This window comes from Rhea americana, unplaced genomic scaffold, assembly GCF_003343005.1.
Source record: "Rhea americana isolate MKP2758 unplaced genomic scaffold, rheAme1 scaffold_345, whole genome shotgun sequence".
NCBI lineage: Eukaryota > Metazoa > Chordata > Aves > Rheiformes > Rheidae > Rhea > Rhea americana.
The window spans coordinates 347,791-373,916 of NW_028186474.1; the positions used below are offsets into that span (position 1 = coordinate 347,791).

At 37.7% G+C, this 26,126-nt stretch overlaps 1 protein-coding gene across 1 annotated transcript in view; it reads right to left on the reverse strand.

Annotated features, from left to right (window-relative positions):
• Positions 1-26,126, reverse strand: part of DOCK3 (dedicator of cytokinesis 3) — a 197,826-nt gene that overhangs the window by 113,967 nt on the left and 57,733 nt on the right. Inside the window, exons 7-9 of the mRNA XM_085311589.1 lie at positions 20,307-20,391; positions 13,418-13,459; positions 12,802-12,956 (exon numbers count right to left, since the gene is read on the reverse strand). Coding sequence (XP_085167715.1) covers positions 12,802-12,956; positions 13,418-13,459; positions 20,307-20,391 — 282 coding nt within the window. The remainder of the gene's footprint in view (positions 1-12,801; positions 12,957-13,417; positions 13,460-20,306; positions 20,392-26,126) is intronic.

Sequence of the window (26,126 nt, forward strand, 5' to 3'; positions counted from 1 at the left end):
TGGATGATCTTTTTAAGGAAATTCACTGTGAGCAGAAGCAAGAAYTCGCATCCTCCTTGCTACTATTGCTAAGGTCTAGCTATTGCACGTATTATCAGAGAAATCCTTGGATTTCTGAAAATGCAGTAAGTATACGAGRATCTCATACARGATAAACAGATMAGATTGCCAGAAAGAAGTAAAACTYGCAAATAGGGACTTCTTCATGACTAAGCAGAAGAAAAAGCTCATTAATCAGTAAGCCTCTTTCCTAGGAAAACTCTTTGAAATATTAAAGAMTAATTCTGAATGATACAAAGTTATTTTTTCCCAGTAGACAAGTTATTGCATTCTGAGAGAGTGAGGTAACTTTTCTATTTCAAAATAGCTATAAAAAAATTGTTACTAAAAAGCCAAATAAATTGAAAATTTAGCATGCCCAATAGAAGTAAAATACAACTTTCTGCTTAACACAGCAGTCTGCAACAGCAGAACACCAGAATATTTTAAAGGATTAGCAATCAACAGGAGATGAATATGCACACATTGTCACAGCACTGCCACACTATTACCTAAACAGAGAACGAAGGTAGAAAAAGGAATTTTAAGGCCTGATCCAGGCTCTGGGTGAGAACGTAGTCAGAATCTTTTGCCACAACTTGGACTAGCTCCAGTATCTCTTATCATTATTCTTCCTCCTCTTAATCTTCCCACACTACCAAACTTCATTTCTTCTTTCAGCTACTCAACTCCATCCGTACTCATCCACCCAATTATCCYGTCTTCCCTTCTTCTGACTTTATTAATGCTCAATTCCCTGTCTATTCTTTCCCTACCTATGTCTTTAATCCCTTTGCCACTCTCCATCCCTGACCTTCTCTCTACGCAAGCACCATTTGGTTTCTGGGAGACGCTGTTGCAGGAGAGGCTCTGCACAGCTCCTCCTGCGCTAGTTTAGGGTACAGAGTTGCTGTGTATGGACATTCAGATCCTGCATGTCAGAGCTGAGAGAGGACTCAAAGCCCCACTCCGAGAGCGCTTTGGGAGATTTGCTATCAAATTTCAGAAATCTGCTTAGTGTTTAAAATGACACTTTCAGAATATGGTAATTTTCTGCATTAGAAAGCATTACAAGAAAATTATTCAAGAAGAAATGCATAAGTGCTATGTAATTTTAGCTACACTCTTCTTGGAAACACTTCTGAGCTGCTGATTTACATCCCTACTGATAGCTTAAGGGTCAAGAAAATAAGACAAAAAGTTGTTGAGAACCACAGAGCTGTTGTTAATAGGTATACAAAAAGGACAAACATTCCCACGGTGTTTGTCAAGRTTACCTTCAGGTACATAGATTTGAATTCTATCATCTGAATCAGAAAACGACTGTGGAGAAAGCAAAAGYCATCAATTTCCCTCCAAATTCATCATTGCTCAATCCAGAGTCTTTTGAAGTGGTGAATATTATCTCTCTCTAAACAAAGATTTTTTTTTCCAGCCCAAWAACATGGCAGACTTCTATCATTTCAATTTCACCCAAAAGAAGTAATGGAATTTTAAACATACTAAATAAAACAGAACAGCACAAGAGAGTAGCTTGAGAAAACTCCTTCTTTCCTAACATGCATGCTGACCAAAGCAAAAACAGTTTAATCACACAGTGGAAGTTAAGCTGTACATGGGGCCAAGGAGCCAATACCTCAAATAYGGTTAAAATAATAATAGTCTTGTTCTCTAATACTTTCACATCTTTATTATCTTCTGTGTTTATGTATTTATAAATTCTTATCAGAAAAATTTTCTGCTGAGAAGGGTCTCAAGGAGAGTTACAAAAGGGAAGTTATCTACATGATTTCTGCAGTTAGAGCCCATAGATGACTGTAGAGCAACATTAACAACCAACAAATATTGCCACTTTAATATTCCTGATATAGCCTTATGAGAAGGGCCAGATGATTTTATTTCTGTTACATTTATTTCTGACCATGGAATAGCTAAATCCTACTCACGATATAGATGAAGAGCACATTTTTACCCATAATTACATGTTGTTTCTAAATCATATTTCTTTCTTGAGAAGTCCTCTGTTAAGGGCATTGAATTCTTAAGAATGAAGATCTTCTGAAGAAGATGTAAATGTGCTACTCAAGTTCTCTGCAGCGTCTACCTGCAATTTCAAACACTTCGTTCCACTGAAACCATCTTTCTATGTTACCTATCTGCAATAGCTTTAGGAGCAAATTTATATTTTCCATCATTTTCCCTATTGTTTCAAACCAGCAAATTCCTATCACTTTACTGAAAATTAGGAGCTGGATAGAAGATATGCTTCCATAACTCTAGTACTTTAACATCACTGTGGGATTCGGTTTCCTTGTATTTCTTCTTGTTGTTTACTTAGCCATATGCTGAGACAGAATGGATTACAATTTAATCCTTCAGTGATAAGCATAGGAATGAGAAAARGCATCTTAACAAAAYGAAATGAGATGCTTTAARGAACCAGATGTTAACTTTGGTCACATACTCTGAAGGATCAAAAAAAACTGGACAAAAGGGAAGCATCTTCATGAACTTTTGTTCATTTGTTCAAGGTAAAAAGGACCTTCTCTTGCAGTTGGGAAACTACCAGATGGTATAGTATAGTAGAACAGCCTTATCTCTAACAAAAATTAGTTTTAAGAGCAGATGAGATCATTATAATAATTCAGTCTTGTCTAGATGCAACACAAACTATTTAGGTTGATGAATATCTTTGGGTTTATTTTTTAAGCTTGTCAAGAAAGATGGAAAGATGCTTCGTTTATAAAAATGTATAATTTGTTATTACTTTTTTGTCCTATTCTTTCTGATTGTTTTTTGTATATTTGCTTTGTCTTTCCTTATCAATGCACATCAGGACATGAACCTATTGTGTTAGAGTATGCASCATATTCTAGCAGTATTTAGTATTTCAATAGAAATTTTAGACAAGTATCTTACATTACAGCATACATTTCATTTCCTGGAAGCAAGTCATACCATGCCCCCATATCCAAAAGTTTAAGCACATTATCTCCAGTTAAATCTACATTTATCACCTAAGTAATCAGAAAAGATAAGATAATTATATGGTATCTGCTCATTGCATAAGGTTATACAGTTATAAGTATAATGTGATTTAGATAAAGCACAAAGGCAAAATTTTTTACAGAGGGAAAAAAAATGAAGGTGAGAAATGCTTCTCGGTCTAAGTTAATAACCCCCCAAATTATGCTTACACTACTACCGCACCTTTTCTACCTTCCTCTCTCCACACAGTGCTTTACCCTCCCATAAGCCGGCTCTCATGAGTGTTCTTACTTCCATTTCTCTTTTTCTTTATATTGGTTTCTCTCCCCCCTTCAAAAATGATAATTTTCTTTCCATATCAAATTATTTTAACTGATAAGTAGAGAAAGAAATTTTACTGACTCTATTGGGACATATCGTTTATACTGAGAACAAAGAGGAAAAAATTAACACATGAAGAAAAAATAAATTTAACTTAATAATGAAGTATCAAAGGATGAATGCCTGCAAAAGGAATTGAAAGGAACGGTTTGAGAGAAGTCAAAAAATAGGTGGGAAAGTGAAAAGCTTAGATATCTACTTGATGAGGTCCTGGAGAAACAAAATTCCAAATCCTAAGTATGAAAAAACACTGGGAGTAGAACACTGTGCTCCATATGACTACACTAGAAGAGGCATTATGGAAATGAAACCCCTCCAGACACAGTGCAGGAATTTGCATTCATGAGAACTAGCCAGAGCTTTCAAGGTCAATAAATATACAGCATCTTTCCTCTGTGACCGGCTAAGATAATTTCATTTTATTGTACTGTAAAATAAACTGGTCATTAGCGTATACATTTACATAYGCCCTCTAAACTTGATCATCATCTATAATCATTAGATATTTTCCATGCATTTAAGAGTCTAGGCTGGGAAGTACTTGATCAGAAAGAATGTGGTTCTGCATTTGTATAGCCACATTTATTTCTGTACTTTACCATAAACAAGTTAAACCTTTTCCCCCCATACCTCTTACTGACAGCATGAAATTCCCTCAAAGCYGTCTCGACTTTGAGTGTATTCGATACAAAATTCACTACCAAACCGTAAAACTAAATCCGATTGAAATGCATAGAAGAACTGCACGATGCATCTAGGTGCATCCTTGCACGAGGAATGGGGAATAGTCCTTAATGATACCACGAACAAACAGCTCTCTTTTTCTCTCCCCCCCCCCCCAAGTAATACATATTTTCATCTTAGGCTGCTCCTATCTTTCAATCATTTGGACAGGCCTCATATCAGCCATGTCAATTACGTGCAAASTTACTTTCTTTTTGCTCTTCTTTTTTCCCTCTAGCTACCATGCCTCGTATTTTGTTCAATGCTACAGAGAAAATAAACCAAGGTGGATATACGCTATACTGAAGTGCCACTGGACTGAYGTTTTATCGAATATAAAACAATGCACAGTAGCTCAAAAATAATCAGATGGATGAGTGGAAGCGGTGCCCTTTGTAATGTTACTTGACCCTTGTTTGATGGCAAATCACAGTTATTAAAACAAACCCAGTTTTGCTGGAGAGGACTGCAGAAAGGCTGCCAGCTCAGCCGAAGAGCAAACCTGCTATCCTGCAGGGCCRGCCTTGTATCCTGCTGTTCGCAGACGCGCAGCAGCATGCAGGTGTGCTTTACACCTCTCGTAAGCTGCTAACCGTCAGAACATTTCTTGTATACCGAGGCAGACAARACCAGCAGTTTTGAAGACCTGATGCTTATTTCAGCACTCAGAACACCTTGAGGATTCTCCACAGGAAAAAAAAAAAAATGTGTAGGATGAATGACAAAGCAGAAATTGCATTCTTAATTGACAAAACGGGGTGCTGGATATGTCACAAATTCCCCAGCGACTTTGACAGCGGGCACACTCACCACTAATGTACCAAATGCCATAAAACTGCCCTCATTATCAACTTTTCCTCCCCAGTTCCTCTCTTTGTATCGCTTCTAGGGAGAAATACTTCTATTTCCTCCTGCATATCCTATAAWGTGCTGAGGAACCAGACAATTATGGAAATGTCAGTACTCCAGTTTAAAACTTGCCACACTTTTGGGTGAGAAGAGACCTGATTCTGATCACTCAGAATTAGCTTTATCTATTAAAAAAGGGGGGCTAAAATGCTTAAAAACATCTGCAGTATTGAAAAAAAGTTACAAGAATACAGATCAGAATGCATTATTAAGACCATTAATTATTCACTTAATGCATTAAGACCACTAAGTATTCTCTCTGGCTTTCTTGGCATCTCATCTAACCACTTCTTTGGTTAGTATAGTTGCTGCCGCTTCTTCCCTCTTCTCTATCTCCCCAAGGGAAAGGCAAAACTGAGAATAAAGAGCAYCACCTTCTTTTATTGCAACCTGAAGTCTTTTCTTTTTCCTAACTTTCTGGTTAAGTAAGCTTTCTCCTATGTTTCCCTGGGCACTACAAGGTACTGTGAAGATGACTGTATTACTATACTTGCTTCTCATCCTTCCTGGTTCTTTGAGCAACATTTCCAAARTATATTTTTTAAGCTTTAAAATTTTATGGCTTTAAATTGCATATTCTTATTATAGGTTTTTAAGGCACACTGTGCATTTCATATTTCTCAGAATAAAACTGTATCATTCTTGTAACAAGATGTGTTGGGAGCATCACACAGGGAAACACTACGTTAGGACAGAGCAGAACAGAGAAAGCAGTTCTTAAACTGAGTAACATCTAGCTCTCCATACATTTAAAGTTTGTTTTCTGGGATCACTTCTGGGAACCCTCTTATATATAAAYTGAGGAAAGACAATGCATTATACCRGAGAACTACCATTTAATTTCTATGCTTCTTTGTTTCCAACAAAGAAACAGAATAAAGATAATACCACTAAGACTCTGCAAAAATAATTACATAGATTTTTGAATTGGACAGACAGCGGAGTAGTTCTAACAYGTAAAAGAGTGATATAAGGAGAAAATAAAATGTGCACTGGCTATGGTGCTCATTGAAGAGTGTGAGATCTTGTAAGTGAAGATTAGATTCTAAGGCAGATGGCACAAGAACACCACATTACAAGCATCTAAACTTTTGGGTATTGCACAACGTAAAACAGAATGCAATCTCAGGGTCTTTCTTCACGCACACATTACAAGAAAAACAACACCAATGCCAAAATCAGAGTTTCACTACTATGCTATTTTAAATGTTCTTAGCTGCCAACTTTCACTCTAAGTTTACATCTAAACATGTACGGCCAATTCTTGCTGCTGCTGTAACTGTTAAAGTTGAAAATACTCGTTACTTAAAAGAGTCACTGCTTACAGATACCCRTTCCTTGTGCTACCTCATTTAAATCGTTATTTCTAAAAGGAATGTGTTAAGCAGAATTAAATCCTATCACAGTTTGAAGAAGCTACAGACTAGCTCAAATTCAGTAGCCAATTTGCAATAACAAGAAATGAGGTAGGACAGCCAAAGACACCTCTTAAAAACTSAACCAGAATAACTTCCCTCAGTGTACCGGCTACACTCCTCCTAATACAGCCCAGTATGTAGCCAGCCTTCTTTGCCGTGATAGCATGCTGCAGATCACGTTTGGTTTGTTGTTGGGTGTCCTGGTCCTGCTGCCCCGGGTTATTCTGTCTCAGGTGGGGGACTTCGCATTTGCCCCTGTTGAACTTCTTAAAGTTCCCGCGAATCCCTCTTTCCTGCCAGCTGAAGTCCTCTAAATAGCAACCCTATGCTTCAGTGTGCTGACCACTTTCCCTGCTGTTCAGCATCAAATGTGAACTTAGCGAAGGTTTTGTTCATCCCAACATCCAGGTCACTAATAAAGCCATTAAACGTTATTGGCTCCAGTATCAACCCCTGACCAGCCTTTAGCTGGACTTTGTACTACCAATTGCAATCCAGCCTGGTAGTCAAGTTACTCTTCCACTCACTTTAACGTCCACCTAATGAAATCATAATTTTTCTCTTTGGTTACAATGGCCTTATCAAAGGCCCTGTTAAAGTCAAGATAAACAACATCYGCTCTCCTCTCATCTGCCAGGCTAGTCATCTCATCACAGAACGTTACCAAGTTGGTAAATTATCAGTAAATCCATATTCTTCATCACTTTTTATCCTTCTTTTGCTTGGGCATGTCTTCCAGGAGGACTTGCTGCATCACTTCCTCGGGAATGAGCTGAGGCTGACCAGGCTGTAGTACCCCAGATTCTCCTTTTTATCCTTCCTGAAGATTGGTATGTCTGCTTTTTTCCAGTCGTCAGAAACCTAGCTCGATTGTCAAGGACTTTTGAAGAGAAYGGCCTTGCAATAGCATTGACTAGATTCCTCAATACCCTTGGATGCATCACACAAGTCCATGGGACCAAACAGATGCGTGGTTTGCTCAAGCACTCCCATAGGCCATCTTCCTCTGCTGTGGGTTATGCTCTGCTCCCACAAACACTAGGCTCAGGAACCTTGGCGAACAAGGAACAGACCTTACCAATAAAGCTAAGACATTGTGTGCTTCAGGCTTTTGCATGTTCTTTATCACAATGTCCCTTGCCCTACTGAGCAGCAGGCTTGTGTTTTCCTTCATCTTCCTTTTGCTGCCAACATATCTACAGAAGCCCTTCATGCGCRCACATGCACCTCTCTTGCCTCCTGCCCCCCCCCACTCCCACCCTCATCTACATTCAACTCCAAGTAAGCTTTTGCTTTTCTGCTTTTGTCCATGCATATATAGGCAATTTCTTTGTATTTCTCCCAGGCAGCCATCTGATAAACCTGCTTGACTATCTGCATGTCAAAATGGACCATGCTTGTAWCTAAGAAACCGCCCTGGAAAAGCGTCCACTGCCCTTCAGGGAGGAGTATCATGGGATTCCATTAASCATATCATTAAAAAGCTGAAACCTGCTTTCCTGAAGCCTGGAGCTGTAATTCTGTTACCCACCTTGCTTCCCACAGGACCTTAAACACCATCTTATTGCTGCTGCAGCCAAAGATGCCTTTAGTCCGTTTAGGTCTTCCTTCTTTGTGAGTAGCAAGTCCTGCACAGCATCTTCCCAAATCAGTCCGTCTCCTCTGTCAAGAAATTGTGCTCCGTAGYCTCCAGAAATCCCCCAGACTGCTTGCACTCTGCCATGTTGCCCTTCCAGCAGATGTTAGAGCAGCTAAAATCCTCCATGAAATAACACTATCTCGTGAGAAGGTGGGGGGAAGGATGCAGACTTCTCTACTCTATGGACCAACAACGGTGCTAGGTATTTAGGATAGGTGCAGAACTATAAAGTCAGAGATACTCTTGATGACCTTGACAGCCCCCAGGAGCTTGCACAGAGTGTAACAAGCTCTCTCAAGAAAGGAAAAAATGAGTGCTGCAAACCTGCTGCTCATTCAAAGATCAATTTGATTCCAGCAATGCTGAGCTGGCACTGGATGAAGAGCGTAAGGAGTTTGGGAAAGCTACCGTATAGCAAGCCAGAGAGTGCAGAAGGTACAATCTTGCAATGCTCTGCTTAAGACTTCATCTGYCAGGATGGCAGAGAGGACCTCCTTCATGTCAGGGTACTACCCTGATGAACAGACAACATTCCACAGTTAATCTGCAAACTTAGGATGTCTTTGGCTGTACTAGGATGGTCTAGAGCTAGTCTTCTCCGGAGTAAACCCAGAAAAGAAATTATTAGAGGGACCAAGGATCTGACCAGGCTAAACCTGGTGTAACTGCTGACTAAAGGATCAGAAGCAGCCTTTGACTGTCCACACACTCTGACAAGATGTTTTAAGTCAAGAGCTTACATGTGTCCAGAAAGCGCTGCRTTCATACCACATGAGAATATTACAAAGCCAGAAGGAAGAACATAGTACCAAGATACAAGTCATCATGAAAAGACACTATGCAGAAAGGAGAAAAAAAAAAGTAGCAGCACACTGTGACTCAATAGATCAGCTGAAAGATCATAAGGTCTTCTCATATGCTACACACTAAATAGAGGAGGAGACTGGCCCTCTACACACATTGTAGGAAAACTCCGGTCTTGGGAAGAAGATCTTGAGCACACTCTGTATGAAAAATGCCCACATGGACTTCCATTGTCAGAGCTATGGACTAGTGCTTAAATTATCACATCTTTCAAAGTCTCCAGTCTTAAGGAGGTCTTATATCATGCTTTAAAATCTGTAATTTTTGAAGTTATGTATAATCTTACGCATCTGTTAGTAAACCACAGCTATRGCAAAGGATTGCTAAAACTTACTGCTTCAATTAATTTGGTTTATTTSTGTCTGTCAATATATTACTGCCTAGGTGCTTGGAAAAAAAAATATTTATTGCATCTTTCCAAAATGACAGTGAAGCACATGTAACAATGAAAWTTTTTTTCCACCAGTTTTTCATCTCCTTTACAGTATCTTCATCTAGTCTAATGCTTTTCTTTGAGGCATGAGGTGCACTCCAACATGGAACAGAACAAAATTAGTTTGTTCTGAAGTGACTTGTGTTTGACAAATCTATGTTGGYTTTCACTTATCTTTGTTAGCTTCTAAGTGCTAATAAACAGTTTATTTGTTCCAGAAGTTTTTGCATTCCCCATCTGATTGCAGTTGACCTGCCCCCCCCCCCCTTTTAAAAAGGAAGACTGAAGCAAAACAGCTATTAAATACTCCAGCTATCTTGGTAACATCTGCTGAGAGCTTAATATCCCCTTTAATCARTTCAGTTATTTCTTGATTTTTTTTTCAATTTTTATTTTTGATACTAAAATGTTATAGAATTATTCCTTTTTGTCCTTCTTGTCCTTTGCTAATTGCATTTTTTCAAGTTTTTGTCCCTTCCATTTGTGCAATKTCATTTGTGTCTACTTTCTTTACACTTTTGCTCTGTGACTTCAAAGTCATGCTCCCCACACACACGTTTCATCTTTCTCTCGTTCTGGAGTAATTTACTTTTGTGCTCTTCATATTGTCTTCTTAAGGAACTGTCAACTAAAGCTTCTTGTCTCCATAGCATTTTACCTACCTTTTTAATGTTTATTGAAGTCTATGTTACTGAAGTTTATTGAAGTCTATGTTACTGAAGTCCACCATCTTCAGGATAACATTTTCTTTCCTTCTCTTTCTAATTAACTTGACAATTTCATTGTCATTCAACCCAAGCTACATCTCAGAATAAGGCTTCCCTGTTGAACCAAAACTAGCTGGAATAATTCTTGCAATAAAGAGAGCTTTTAACTTTAAGACGTACAAATACACTTTCTCCYCTTTTGGTATGAGCCACTACTTAATGCTCAGATTAAGAGGTTGTTTCTGTTAYGGGCTGAAACAGGTTGTAGAGCCAGACATTCATTGATGCAGTTCGTTTTACTTGCAAATATTTCTTTATCATATTCTTTCAAATATATTAAAATATATTTCAAATAYAGTCTTTCAAATATGACAATTTTCTTGTCAATACACAAAAGTGTAGTAGCAAATTTTCTCCATGTCTGAGTCTTACACTCTTGCATGTTTTTTCCTGCAATCTGTATTTCCCCACTGTCAWGTTTTGGCTACTCCTCATTTTCAGACAGCACAAACCATTAAAGAATATACGGCACMGTATTTTTATTGGAAAGCCGGTATACATCTCTACCTCTCCAGCCCKCTGAGGGCTGACCCATAATTGATACATAGTGTTACTTCAGCTCTTGAAGAACAGAGGAACTGATTCCTCCTTCATCCTGACTGGGAAGTAACTGTTACAGTCTGCAACAGTTGTAACAAAACTGGTACCAGTTTTGTAACAGTTGCATCCAAACTGTGCATCCAAAACACTAACACTGAAAGCCAGTCAATCTCCAGCACAAGTTTCTTACCCAAACTGTTCCTACTGTTATCAACCTCAAAACCATTTCAGAAAAGCCAATTTGTCCTTTTCAACAAGAATGCCGTGTGAAGAACTTTGCTTGGTTTAACCTTAGCATAGTATTTCCTGAGGCATACAGAAAAGGAAAGAGACTTCTTCCTTTAATGTAGATATAAAAGCATCATTCTAAATATGCAGCAGCACATTTATCTGTTTTCTGCTTTAAGTTTCTTCTCCAAAATAGAGCTCAGCCTCATTACACATTCACACCCCTCTTTGGGATGCAAGACAACATAAAAATTATGTTTTTGCTGCAGCGGATCACTGATGCAGGACACCAGGAGCTGGGTAGTAACAACTGTTTGCACATCAAAGCATTATTATATATATTTACATATGCCTCAACTGCCCTTTGCACTTTATTGTTATAACTACTACTTTCCTCATCATTGAGGAAACTCCTTCTCAGGCTTTCCTACTCAATGTTTACAAGCTACACAGAACTGCAGCCCAAGACAGTTCGTCTTTAGAAGTAATTTGAGGCCTTGCACAATCACAGCTGTTATTTCTCTCATCCTCCACCTGCAGCTTTCCTCACCTAAATCATCTGATATTTTACTGTTTTGTAGTATGAACTAATTGTGGAGATTTTTGCTTTGCAGGAAGCCTTGCTTTGCCATTCTCACTTCACCGTCTTAACAGTCATTTTCTGTTCATTCTTCTGTAAGGTAGTTAAAAGCATGTTCTCTTAACTATATCAAAATCAGCATTTCTAATGCAGTGCAGGTGATATAAATACTATGTAATACCAGACCAGGCATTCCTTCTACATTCTAYAAAATGATTTAAGCTGCCCGGTTAAATGGTGGCTGATATACATTTATAAGCAGCACACAAATCATTATAGCTTTCTAATACATACCACTTTTTAATAGGACACATTCTGACACGCTACAAACCTTGATCACTCTACTCCTTGGACTAACACTATTGTCACCATATGCAAAGGAAAGAAATGGGGAGGTTTTTTTTTGTTTGTTTTTCATTTTTGTTTTTTTCTTTCCTCAGTTTAGAATGCACCTACATCTAATTTGCTGAAATATATAGGATATTTTGACTATATAGGATAGTTTTGACCACAGAAGCAAAAGCAGCCTGAGCCACATCCTAAATATCTCTGCCAACTGCCTTAATCAAAACTCAAAAAATAACATAAACGCGCTGTACTTCAGCTYAGACCAACCTACGCTTACATCACTGAGACACAATGCATATTCTCTGATTCCTTCTACAAATTCTGATGCTTTCAAAACACACAGTTTGCAAAGGAAAAGTGTAGCACGTTTTGTATGTGTTGAAATTAGTACTAGTTACCTCAACATACTGAGCACCACAGCTGTCCAACCTAGAGGTAAGGATGACTACAAATACCCCAACTTATATATCACCAGTGACAGAGTGATGAAAGCAAGCTGTATTTTGACAGGTCTGTAAGGCAAAGCGCAGAGAACTCAGTCTCAATCCAACACCTAAATGCACAGCAGTCATCTTTTCAAAAGTCATATTGTCTGACCCAATCATTATTAATGCTTCTTAAATAACAGCCCTAAAATGGCAGTAACTAACTGCTAAGACTTTCAGTAACGTAAGGAGACGTAAGAAAGCCAGAAATCTAAACAAAATTCCCTCAGTCTGTTCTTCTAATGCTCTGCTTATAAGCAAGCACTAAGTTTCATACATGATGACCAGCATTACTTACATCCTGATGTATGCATTGCAACACTGTCAGCTCATAATTTACCAGCATTAYCCTTTCAGTCATTTCACAAGAATACCTCATACGCTTTTCTCCAAACAATGTATTTGCTTTGTTTACCATTTTTCTCCTAGAAAGCTTTTAAGTTGTTTGATTGGTCCTACCTGATTTGCTTGCCCTCTCGAACATCATATAAAGAAAAAAAGACATCTGTGTCTTCTCCAATTGTGTTGTAGGTGAAGCTCTTTAGACTGAGGAAGAAGTGATGAGGCACTGGCATACGGCAAGCTTCCCCATGACGCTGACGAATTGTATCCACCTGATTAAAACCACAAAAATAATTTTTTGGTTCTTCATAAATGAAGGACATGCAACTGACCTTACAATTATAACCAAGATTCTGCTCCCCTTTCTCTAACAAAGAAAGGCTTAATCTCAAACGTATGTTATGTTAAAGATACATGACACATTAATTTCCCTAATTTTTCTACTTTTTAATTAGAACAGTTTGAGAAACCATGATAAYCAGGTAAATATGAGATACTTGATTTATAAATTTGAAATCTACTTCCATCAACTAACCTGGATCAATCCTATTTCTCAAAAAGAGGGCTAAACAGAAGCTGAAGGACATTAATGAGTTAATTATTCTTGAGGATCTTCTGAGGAAATGCTCCATGTAAGACTAGATAAGTCATGTGTATCTTTTCTACCTTTATGTACAGATACATTATCAAAGACAACAAAAATTCATATGTAGACATTTTACAGCAGTTTTACCTGTGATGTGCTCTGCTGGACACTGTGTCTACTTGATAAATGCTGCGGAGACAGAGAATATTAAAATTTAGACTTTTTTATAGCAAGAAATATTTATATTACATCTGTATAGCATTGAAACAGTACTTAAAAAAAGATTGGTCAAGATCATCATCAGCTTTCTATTCCTCTTTTCCCCCCACAGTTTATCAATTAAGACCACTAGTTTTCTAATAGGCTTTCCTAATTCCCAGTTGGGGCTTTYTTAGCTTAATTACTATAATTTAAAGGTGGCATTTATCTTACTTTTTAACATACAAAGTTGCAGCAAACYGGACAGAATTCCCAGCACTGTAATAGCATTTCCTTTCAAGAGGTCCCTCACCCTGTATTGTAAAATCTATGCATCCTCTTGCTAAGCAAGGGGATACCTTACCACTAATCCTCATCTATCAGTACTCTATCTATGAAAAGGTGCATTTGTTCAAACATAAAAATCTAGAAAGGAAGAGAGTTTTTATACTTTGTTTAAAATTCTTCCTCAGACCTAGCCAGTCAGGATTTGCAATCCTGATAAACTACTCAAGACATGTCTACATTTCAGCTGGTCAACACCTGTATAGAAATGTCCATATTAAGAGCTACATCTCTGAAACAGCTCAGAGCATGATCCTGTATTTAAAGTCTTCCATGCTAAAAGGAAATGATATAATCAGAAAATGGACTGCAAGTCTCTCACTGAACCTATTTAATCTCTAAAGGGAGATTTAAACACTAATCTAAATTAAAAAGGTTTCAAAGAGCTTTAAAAAAATATTAATGATTCCGCCATGCTTGTCCAACACATTCATTTTAACGTTGGCATTTTAAACTGAAATATTAATACTATTACATGCTAATATATACTACCTTTATTCTTCCCTATCTCTATCCTTCTATTACAAGCCCAGTATCTTATTTTGACAAAACATATAGTCTAGAACCACCAGCACGATCTGTTGACAGCCTTGTAGCTTCAAAATAGGTAAAAGCAAAAGAAATCCCACAAACATATTCAACAATACTGTTCCAAAACATGCCACACTGTCTTCCACTCAGAAGGAAGAACAGAGGAAAGACTCGCTACCAGAAAAGGAAAGATAATCTTCATAATGACATTAAACGAAGACACTAAATTAAATGGCATATTTTGACATCTCTTCACAATCACTGCCATAAAAGTGTCCTCTTCCACACTGCTAGAAGAAATTATGATCTCTCGCTGCACTGTGCATCTTACAACAGCACCCTCCTCTGAATGCTAAAGCCCTTTTTGGTTTAGCTGTCTGAGTTGCCTATTTATTCAGTGGGTATCTATTGGCACTGAAGCAACCAGCTATTTAAACTGCTCAAGTTATCCTGGCTTCTTTTGACTGAAACTCAGCTGTTGATGCGAGTCCTAACATGGGAGATAAACTCTAGAAGGGGAGGTACAAGTGGCTGTCCAAAGAGCAACGGGCTCCTCAGCCAATATAGCTGTGTACAGAGCCCACATCTAGCTAAATCCTGAACAACTGGCTGAAAACTAGATTTCAAGTTTTTCACAAATAAAAGACTAGATGCTCTGCTTTTATGCTTCTGGATTACGCTACTGCAAAACGGACAGCTACTAGCAAAGTTCATTTTATGTACCCTTGCCTGCCAGCAGGCCAAGTGCCCAAAGTGTGTGTGTTCTCTCGGAAACCACTTCTGGGCACAYGAAGGAGAAGGTGACTGGAAATAGCCAGCGTGGAGTTACAAAGRTAAGTCATGTTTGACCTAGCTAATTGCTTCCCATGATAAAACAGCTAGATCCATGGGTAAGGGAAAGCTGGTGTCAAGTGCCTTGCTAAAGTCATCCGTCTCCCACAGCAACCTTGAACCCCAGTTGGGAAGTTATACCTGGATGGGTAGCTTAACTATATTGGTAAAAAGTTATCTGGATTGTCAGGCTCAAAAAGTAGCAGTTGGTGGCTTGCATGCTGCTTGGAGGCTGGTTACAAGTGAAGTTCCTCAGRTCTCTATCCTGGAGCTATGCTTCCTAGTAAGCTCACAGACAGTAAAATGAGGGCAGCAGTCAACACGTCTGAGAGCAAGGCCTAGGTCCCCTTCTAGGCAGTCTAGAGGAACCAACAGGAACCTTATGAAGTTCAGCAAAGACAAAAGCACCTGGAACAGATCGATCTCTTCAATGATACAGCCTTGGGACCACCTGGCAGCGTTATGCTGGACAGCAAGCTGAACTTAACCCAGAAGTACACTCCAACAGCAAGGCACATTAACAGCATATCGGTTTGTATTAACAGAAATGTAGGCAGTAGCTTGAGAGAAGTGTTTATTCCCTTTTACTGACCACTCATTAAACTACATTGGAAATATTGCACCCTGCCTTGGGATCCCCAGAAGACAGACACAAAAAATAAAGCAAGTTTGGGAAAGGACCATGAAGGTGGCTGGGAGCTGGAGCACATGCTGTAGGAAGAGATGGTGAGAGAATGAAGCTTGTTTACTCTGGACAAGAGATACTTTAGAGTGAGACTGAACGGCAGCCTTCCAGTATCTACGAGAAGGTTAGCAAGACGACAAAGCCAAGCTCTCTACAGAGCTGCGTGGCAGAAGGATGAAAGTCTACAGTCAAGCTGCAACAGGGCATGTCCCAGCCTGACACAAGAGGGGATATGGGGGGGAAAAGCAGTCAAACACTGGGGCAGAGATCCATTCTTTTTCCTTGGAGAGTTTTAAGATACAACTGGACAAAACTCTGAGCAGCCTGATTTGAATTCATTATTGACCTTGTTCTGAGCAGGAGGTTGAACTAGAGACCTTCTGAGGTCCTTTCCAATCTTAAATGCCTAATGAGGTAGCAGAAAAGTAGCGCTGTTAGATCCTTCTTCTTCTAAAAGAAAGAAATAGTTTTATTTCTATTCTTCCTGAAAGGTACTTGCTTGTTGAGGTTGTAAAAGCTTTAGTASATAAGACTATTTCAGTGCATCCTTCATCATTATAAAGTGTTTTCTGATGCCTAAACCAAGTTTTCGTCACTGCAACGGAGGCATGAATGGACTAACTCAGCTTGTGATCCAAGTATAATACTCCAATCCTCTTCTACAAAACCATCAAAGCTTGCAGTGCCCCACCTGTACTTCAGAAGCARTAAGTGATTGCCAAAGTTAAGAATCTGGCATGCATCATCTGCAAATYGTATCCTATGCTTTTCAAATCATTTTCCCAGTTGGTCTAGATGATTTTGAATCCTGATCCTTTCCTCTCATGTACTTTCAATCACTTCTAACTTTGTGGTATTTACATATTTAGTATGCATACTGCATATTCCATCATCTAGTCATTAATGAAAAAAGCATTACGAAATGGAGGATGATCACCCAAAATTCAGTCGATTCATCCTTCTTCCTACTTTGAAGCTGACTAGTAAAGTTTTCAATATTGCTGTTAACCATTTGCCATTACTTTTGAGTAAGGGTCTTCTAATTAGCCTTGGAAATACTGTAAAGTAGGTACATCGAGAACCAGCGATCATCAGAAAAACTGAAATTAAAAGACCATTAAAATCTTTATGACAATCTAGATGTGACATCACCTGCCTTTCCTCTATGCATTAGACTCATTTTTGTTAGAGAAGCAAATTGGAATGTTTAAAAACTGGAATGTTTAAAATTAAAAATGAAGTGTTTTAAAAACTCCTTTCTCCAAACAGTTATATTCCTCCCCATCTCCTCACTTATTCTTGGGGTAATTTCCCATTCCGCCACTTCAGCGTCCGAGGTCAAAGAATGCTTAGTTTATCCAATAGAGTCTTTTACCACATTTCCCACCTTTATCTCCACTGAAAATCTTGTTTTGTTTTAAATTTTTTGAAAGAACTATTAACTCTTTACCTCTTTTTGCCTAACATGCTTCCCATATCTTATCTATTAGTTATTACTGTTTCCTCCTTCCTTTCCTAACCATGCTTGWTAATCAAGTGTTACCATTTCCAAGTCAGTTGCAAACAAATTGCTTTCTAACTTCATACTCTCAACCAATTTCTTACTAGAGTTTAGAACCAAATTTATACCAAATTCCCCATGTGACAACTTATTTCAAAAAAAAGAAAGGAAAAAAAGAAAAAACAACAACAAAAAAAATTAAAATCAAGAAAACTCCACCTCAAACACAAACTTCCTACAGTCTTTAGTTTCCTTTCCTAATAGATGCCTTGACAATTAAAGTCCTCTGAATAAAACATAGGCAATTATGAAAAACTTGCCTATTTATTAGCAATTCTGGTAAACTAGTAATTTTTTCTGGTAGCTGAAAGAAACAATTTGGATGTAGCAGTAATGCAGTAAGTATTTGCACCTTTCACATAGCTGCTAAACTCCTGAAAACACATGCACAAATCAATCTACGGAAAAGCAAACCATTTAATGGTTAGGTTTGAACACTTTCGATATTTGCAAATGCCTCCATAGATGTGTCTTGTAACCCCTTTCACGAAAAATTCAAGTGTGTGACATTCGGCTGGACTTGTGTTGCTCAGCGACAGCTTAAACCTAGCGGTGACTCCAACACTAAGCTCCTTGGCAGAATTCTGACAACATATTTTTCCACAATTTCAAAAGCAACGTAAAGCAAAAATGAATCAGTGCTCTATGGAATTTGTTACAGCCACAAATGTCTTCATAGGGAAAGGGCAATTTGGTTTCCTTCAGGAGTAAAACAACAATTTCTGACAAATGCTGYTTATCCTGTGGCTTCACGATGAGTTCCCTGGAGAAACAGAGTACAAGGCCCGAAGGAATGACATTTCTGACAAAGAGATGAAGATAAGAAAACCTCACATAGCAGCTGGAAATAAACTTAGTAAAGTAAAATAAAAACTAAAGACAACATGCAAAATTTTAAAACTTGAAAATTTTACCAATAAAATGTTATAGTAAGCCCAATAACTCCACACAAAACACCTGAATTTCTTCCCAGTTATAGATAGGAATACCCAGTATGCAGCCTCATCYATTTTTCTGCTAACATGAGGCTGTTTCTTTTGGCACATTTAACAGTCTACAGTTCTCTAAATCTGAAAAAGTAATTGGGCTCTCATGACTATATTCAGATTATTTTACAACCTAAAACCTCATTGCACAATTGAGATCCATTAAATATTTTGCCAGCAGTAAGGAGGATTCTCCTCTTGTCTGAAGAAAAAAAAAAGCTCAATTTCTGCAAAATGCAAGTTAARTAATAGGTTTTCCGCTGTTTTGATTCCTGAAATTGCCATCTGACTGTGAACTTGATGTGATCAGACAGCACTGTCTTCCTGAATCTGCAAACTAAAGCAACAGTGAAGTGTGAACCAACTAACAGTAACGTCCGGATGCCAGCACAGACCTCAGCAGCAAGCGGTGCTGCGGACTTTCTCATCAGGGCTGGGGCAGGGGAGGTGTTTCCTTGCTGCTTTTCAAGACCAGATCGGGTGTTATAGCACCAAACTGTTCTCCATCTATGGCAAATCGGGAATTAATGTCCAAAATTACTGCTGTAGGGTGATACACTTCAACATCTTCTCATCGAAACACTTTTTTTATTTCTTTCCCCCAAATCCACTGTTATATGATGAAAATAATCCAAAACTGCAATAGCAAGTAGCCTGTTTAAAAAGTGCCTTGTTTGGGGGAGAAGTACATCTCGCACATGAAAAAAAAAAATGTCTAGGCACAGACTTATCACTGCCTAATCTTACAATAACTTAAAGTGAAACATTTTAAAATAGAAAATTAAATATTTACAGAAGTTGGACTGTAACAACATTTACTTAGGAAAATCATTTTTCTCTGGGAGAATATTAAGCTAAGAAAAGCTAAGAAATTGTTTTAGAGTAACTGCATTTTTTTCCTCCTTTATTTTTCCTTTCCTTCTCTCTCTCTTTTTTTTGTTTTTTTAAAAAAAGGGAAGCATCACCTTGGAAAAGGTTTTCACTTACTCTCCACTGAACATCACATGCTGTTCCTCACTTTACAGTTACATCATGACCCTGAACAAAAATAACTACATTACATAGTCCTTCTAATACAACAGAATTCAAATAAACATATTGTGAATTGTATTAGTGGCCCTACAGTTCATTAATGACATAATTCGCATATCTAATATATTTAACTTTGCTATGTACTGATAGGAATGCACTGATGACTAAAAATGATAAGTTAAACTCACTGCAGTGAAGGAATGCTTGAAATACAATCATGTAAGTGAAACATTGTACTCTTCTCCAGTGCAATGCAAACATTCCTATCAATCCTGACATTAAGCAGGAGAAAGGACTGAATGACTTCTTGACATTTTCTTTACTTCCATCAATAAGTGGAGAAAGGACTATTGCTACTTCATTTAATGCTAGTACATTGATTTTAGCAGAGACCAAAGTGCGCAATTATTAGGTGTATCTGATGGTTTTGCCTTTTTAGAACTCCTCCTGCTGCTTCTGAAACAAGATTCAAAACCAAGAGAAAATTGCAAGAAGAAACAATATTCAAAGACACCTGCACTACTCTTTCAACCAAGTTTTTACAGACTTTAAGGGATTTTATAGCCTCTATTCTTTATTAGAGCTACTGAGCATTTCTCTTTTTGTGTCTTTCCATCCATTCTATCAAAATATATACAGCATGTCATTTCCAAAAGAAAGATTGTTCATTCTTACCAATGCAGGGTACTTGAGACACTCACTATTTTGATGATTATGGTGAAGAAGAGAAACATATAGCTTAAAACACTAGTCTAACTAAGAAAACAGGCAAGAGGAAAGAATAAAAATTCTTTTTCCCTTCTTCAGCCCCACACCCCCCCCCCCCCAAAAAAAAAAACTCAAAAGAATCTCCCACAGATTTCTTACCATTTTATAAAGATCTGAAACACTGATCTGATCTGAATCCACAACCTCAAAGTCCTTCCGAGGAACTAAATCTAGGCCCAAATGTCTGCAAAAGAGAAGGAAGGGACAATGATAAGTGTAACATAGCACAGCACTCACTATTATCTACTACACAGGCTTACTCAAGGGCAAGGACTCAGGAAATACTCAGTTGTATTTAATGATTAACAGTTGTAGAAAGATTAAACACAGATAATCCTTTTAAATTAAACTAAATATCAAACCAAAAAAACCACTAGGAGCTTGTTACATTTGTTCGACTTCAGCGGAGCTACAGCAATTAATGCTAGCTGATGAAATATTAAGAAATAAAAGGAAACACCGTAGGCAAATCAAGTTACTACTCTGGTTTCTGCTACAATATTTGAGCAGATTCTTTCTATACACAATTTAAAAAAGTTTCATCAATAACACTGTTCAAATGTGCAGATACAGTGCCTTGGAAAGCTGATTTGAAATTCCTGCTGTTCACACAACYAAACCTCTGATTTTATCTCCGTATGAACATAGTATTTTTTCTTATCAACAGAAACAGGAATTCTAATAGGTATTTTTATTTATACAAAGTAACTTCTGATCAGAAACATTTTAGCTCAAAGTAAAAAAAAGGTGGCTGTCCAGGTCACAACTGCATATGAGCTGTAAACAGAAAAAGCTATTTTGTAGTCAGGCAAATTAATGAGCAACTATTACTGATTAACAAATAATGGTCAACTAAGCTTAAAAGGTGGCAAAATCTTTTGCTCTGTAGTTCCTCAGATTTTGTGGCATAAAATGTTCAGATAATCACAATAAACAAAAAAAGCTATTATAGTCACACACATCAGGAGTAAATTGTTTTTAAAAAAAATGTGAATTGACCTTTCCCAGCTCCTGACATCTTTCATCTTATAACTTTGATACTTCATTTACAAATATTTCACATTGAATTTCTCTATAATCTAAAAGGAAAAAAAAAAAAAAAGAGGAGAGAGAGAGAGAGGTGCTCTTGGGGACTACCTCTGCAGCCTTTCTATCACTGGCTAGGCAGCAAAAGTGAAATCAAGTATGCAATCGGAGAGAGACACATCTGTGAAATGATGGCAAATGCAAAATTTTATTTGAAAAACCTTTCAGGTACTACTGAATAACTACTGAAAAAAACAGAAACCTCCAAGTAATCCAGTGCCTGTTTCTGAGGAGGTCACTTAAACGAGGACCAAGTGAGAGCCAGTGCTTTGTATGACACCCCGCTTTGCTTGCTGCGCACTGCAATTTTTTATTACTTCAAGTTTCCAAACTCCCTTAATATTTTTGAAACTCATTTACTGCTTAATCAGGCTTTACTTCTTTAATTATATCCCTGAACTATCACACCTCAAAAACACAGTTCAGCCCTTATTGACTTACTGGCAAATAGCTCCTAGGCAGTACCGCGATTGCCATTAAAATACTGTACTGCCAAGCTGGAATTTTCACATTCTTTGTTCTTTGCCAAAAACAATTATATTTTCAATGAGAAAAGGAACAACTCTCCCTCCTCAACATAATCTTCATGTCAAATATCAGTTCATACACTCTAGGACTAAGCTGGGAAAACGATGGCCGTACATTTTTTCTTTTATTATTGTTTTTAATTGGTGATACGTATTTTCCTTCATTCTCAAGCAAATTTCATTTTGATAAAACCTACCAAACACAGGCTATTCCTGGACCAAGGCTAGCATCTGAAAACTGCAGCTACAAAGATCATAATTATTGTATCTAACTGCCAAATGAATGAGATTAAAGAGAGAATACACTAAGCAATCCTCAGCCACTAAGGTCTACATATAATAGAAAGTCAGAGCTATAGCACAAAACACAGTAACAGGTAAAAATAGTAATATGCATATAGTCTACTTAAAAGTTTATATATATATATATATATATATATATATATATATATATATATATAGAGAGAGAGAGAGAGAGAGAGAGAGAGAGAGAGAGAGAGAGAGAGAGAGAGAGAAAACATGGAATTTATATATATATAATGTTTATAGATATAGCCATAATGTACAAAAACAGAAAAAAGATTAGTGATTATCATATTCATATTCCTTTAGAGCAAAACTTTTCCCGAGCCTGAAAGATTCATTCATTTTCAAAATACCCTGTCACTCACACGTGTACATACATACACATGCTCACTCTAAGAGCGAGCACAAAGGAATTTCCCCCCAGCATAGGGATAACAACAGCAGATCACTTCCAAGCAGTGCTTCCAAAAGCACAGAATAGAGTATTATAGTTCCTATGCGGTTACAAACGACCATTGTATTTTTACAGAAGAGGTGCTAAAGCTAATCATAGCTTGATACTGTTCTATTTTCTTAATTTCAACTCTCTAGAGAGGCAAGGTCAAGCAGTGGTTGGACTCATTACTTAGTACATGCCAAAGATATTACCTTCTACTTAATCATGTTCAACACAACTGTAGTAGCATCCCTTTGAAACTTAGCACACATCCTATTTTTAGTCAAATCCCTTAACACCGTGGATTTCCAGCCCAGAAGATTCTCATTCTCTAATATTAATGTCAATGCTGCACAATATTTTGCTCCCAAAAATAAGTGCATCTTTTTCCTCGAGTACTAACATCCTCTCATTTATTGCACAGGCTGAAGTTCGTGTTTACATTAACATTTATTTTGTATCACTTATTTTTGTCTGCAAAGGATTGACAACGTAACACTTGAAATGACAATGTCAGGGCGGCAGCCCACTTCCGCTATGCATTATAAAATGCTGGGGGAATGCAAGAGCACCAGCTCAGGGCTGCCAAGCAGGACTTCTGCAAAACGCAGCATACATGAAAACGAGGTACCATGGCGTTTGGTTCATTTGACAGCTCCTCTCTCCACAGTGCTTCCTTTTCACAAGCAGGCTCTCGTGTTTTTTAATCTACCTTAACTGCCTTTCAGAAACATTTCCCAAGTATACCTAGGAAAAAAACCCCAAAGCTATCAACTACATGTCTTGACAGGATTAGCCTGGGACAAGTCCAGTCAAGCTGTCATTCACATAGTCTTCCTTATTTACTCCTCCTATACTGGGGGAATTTCTAAAATTCTCCAGATATTTAAAATATGAACATCAGACCATTTAGAATTCATAAAGCACAAGTCGCAATCACTCTTAGTGGAACAGCATTGCAGAAATACTGCTGTTTTCCTAAAACGTGATTTCCAGAAGCACATCTGCTCTTGAAGGGGAGCCTGGCCGAACGCACTGCAACCCTAGATTGCTCAAGATATGATCCCCTTCACTCCAAAAACATGCATTTTGTTTCTACTTTCACTCTTTCTCACTTCAATTTTGCAGCTACTTACTTTTCTTGTTCCTTCTCTGAGTACATCAAAGTCTCACTTACTATCATGCATATTTACCTTATGCAAATACATTTACAAAGGTGGAGAAGGGAAAGGAAGTGATCCTGACAGTTGTACATAAACCACAGGCAGACTTTAAATAAGATTTTAAAGAAATAAAACACAGAAGTCTATGGAAAGAGAAATATATGCAAACGTGTTAGTGAAAATTAGACTGACACAAAGAAAATACACTTTCTTTGATAAATTAAGGTATTTCGTATATAGAGAAACTGCAGTGGTGCTAATCTATCAAGAAACATGTAAAACATGGAATTATTTATTAAAAACAAAGATGGAGACTATAGAAGGAATGTAATCTTAAGGGATTGGTTAAAGAAGATAACAGCAGGAAGTATCAGGCTACAGACAGAGGGTACTAACGTTTTCCTTGAAGACTGACATCCAAGAAGAGTTCCTCACCATTTGAATGACTATTCAATCATCACATTAATTTAGGGACATTCAGGAGTGGAAAAAATTATTATATATTTAGACAAAAATAACTATTCTTTCTTTAGCCTTCTTACAGGCATTTCAGTCAAACATGATTTAAAGCATTTTCTCTTCAGCCATCCAAAGCCATCAAAACGGAACGGGTTGCAAGGGCTGTAGAGCCTGGTCAAGTTTTAATCCCAGCCTAGAAACTGAAAGCCCCAAAGTGCAAGCAGCGTGACTTGGCTCAGCATCTCCAACAGCTATCTCAAGATCGAAAGCCCGAGTCCCCTGAAGCATCGCTGGAAGGATTGATTTAGGGATCTGATTTTTAGGTAGCTTTTCAGGAGGAAAATAACATTACTGTGATGGCTTCCCCATGGGGCACAGAACAGAACCGTGGATGATACAAGTGGCATTAGTGTAATTTCTCTAGGGAGCGAGGCAAAACGGTGTGTCCCAGATCTCAGTGTACGACGGCTCCTCTTTCCCTACTCTGTTTCGCAGCCTCCATGCAGAGAACACTACACTTGCAGGAAAGGAATTGTCCTCCCGCAGTATGAGGAGGAAACTAGTTGTGCTCAGCAACTTGGATGTTTCTGCTAATCTCCTGGCAGATATTATATTAACCCAAAAGAAGCCAGTCTGAATTTAAGATGACCTCTGATTTTTAAGTTCAAGCACTCTGAAGAAAATTTCATCTTTCTTTTCAGTAAAGATGTAACACATACGCTGCTGCAACTGTTTTTGTGCACTGCAACAGACAGTGTTCACGTTTCAAAAAGAAGCTCGGTAAGGGAGATTCTTGCATCAAAAAAAAAAAAAGGAAGGAGACTCTTAAGAAAGAAAATGTTATTAATAAAGTTTATTTCTGGTTTAATCACTGTAAGCATTAATAAGAGTTGAAAAAACCTACCTATTCATTAAAAAAACCTAAAAGTATTCCAAAATCAACTTTTGACTTTTTACAACAAAAAATAAGATGCTGAACTGCAGATTTCACCTTCATAATGCTTGTTTTCCAATACAGAAATTTTTCCTTGTTACCTACAGACTATCAGACACTTCCAATAGCATTTCAGACTTCAGTAGATGAATGTTCTAACAGCCACACAGTGAAATGTTTTTAAAAACAGAAAGTATTGGTTATATTCTGTGCAAAACCTAGCAAAATACMCAGAAAAGAGATTGCATATGAGATTTTAGCTGTGTGAAAATACACAGAGGCATCCTTAAAATCAAGTCTAAAAGCACAAAGACTCTTATCTAAAGGTAGTAATTTCTGCTCTTTTGAGCAACTGGGAAATAGAATCACCAGTCACTGCATGTATAGGAAAACAAGCTAACTGTGSGTAACTGGAAGAGGTAACAAAACATAATAAGGAATTTGTATCCAGAATCATAGTCTTGTACAGTGGGAAAAGAATATGTAAGCAGAGAGTTCATTAACTTTTTACCATAAATGGAAAACAGTATTGCATTACAAGAACAACGAGAAACAGTATAAAAAGTTAATAGCATTAATTATAAAATGAAGTATTATGTTTACATTTTTAGTAAGCCAAGCTACAGAGAGGAATTTCTTAAGATTTTAGATTAAGCACAAAAAATAAGCAAAAGTAGTTCAGGGTAGTCCTTCTGAAGATTGCCCAAACAAGTTCTTCTGCAAAGAAGAATCTCTAACCCCTAACCTAGGGAGCATCATTGTCCCTGGATTTCTGCCAACTCCCACAAGAACACAGGCGWCAACTGTGAGAATTTCTGCCAGGGCATTTTAAAGAAAAGTGGTACCAGTTCAACAAACAAAAACCCTACTGACTGGTGGTGACAGGAAGCTTGCATCAGTCCCTCCCAAACAATCCAATAAGCATACAGACAGCATATTAGATGTACTAGATTACCTATTTTCTGAAAGTTACTTGAATCTCCTATTAGACTATGTCTTTAGAAATTA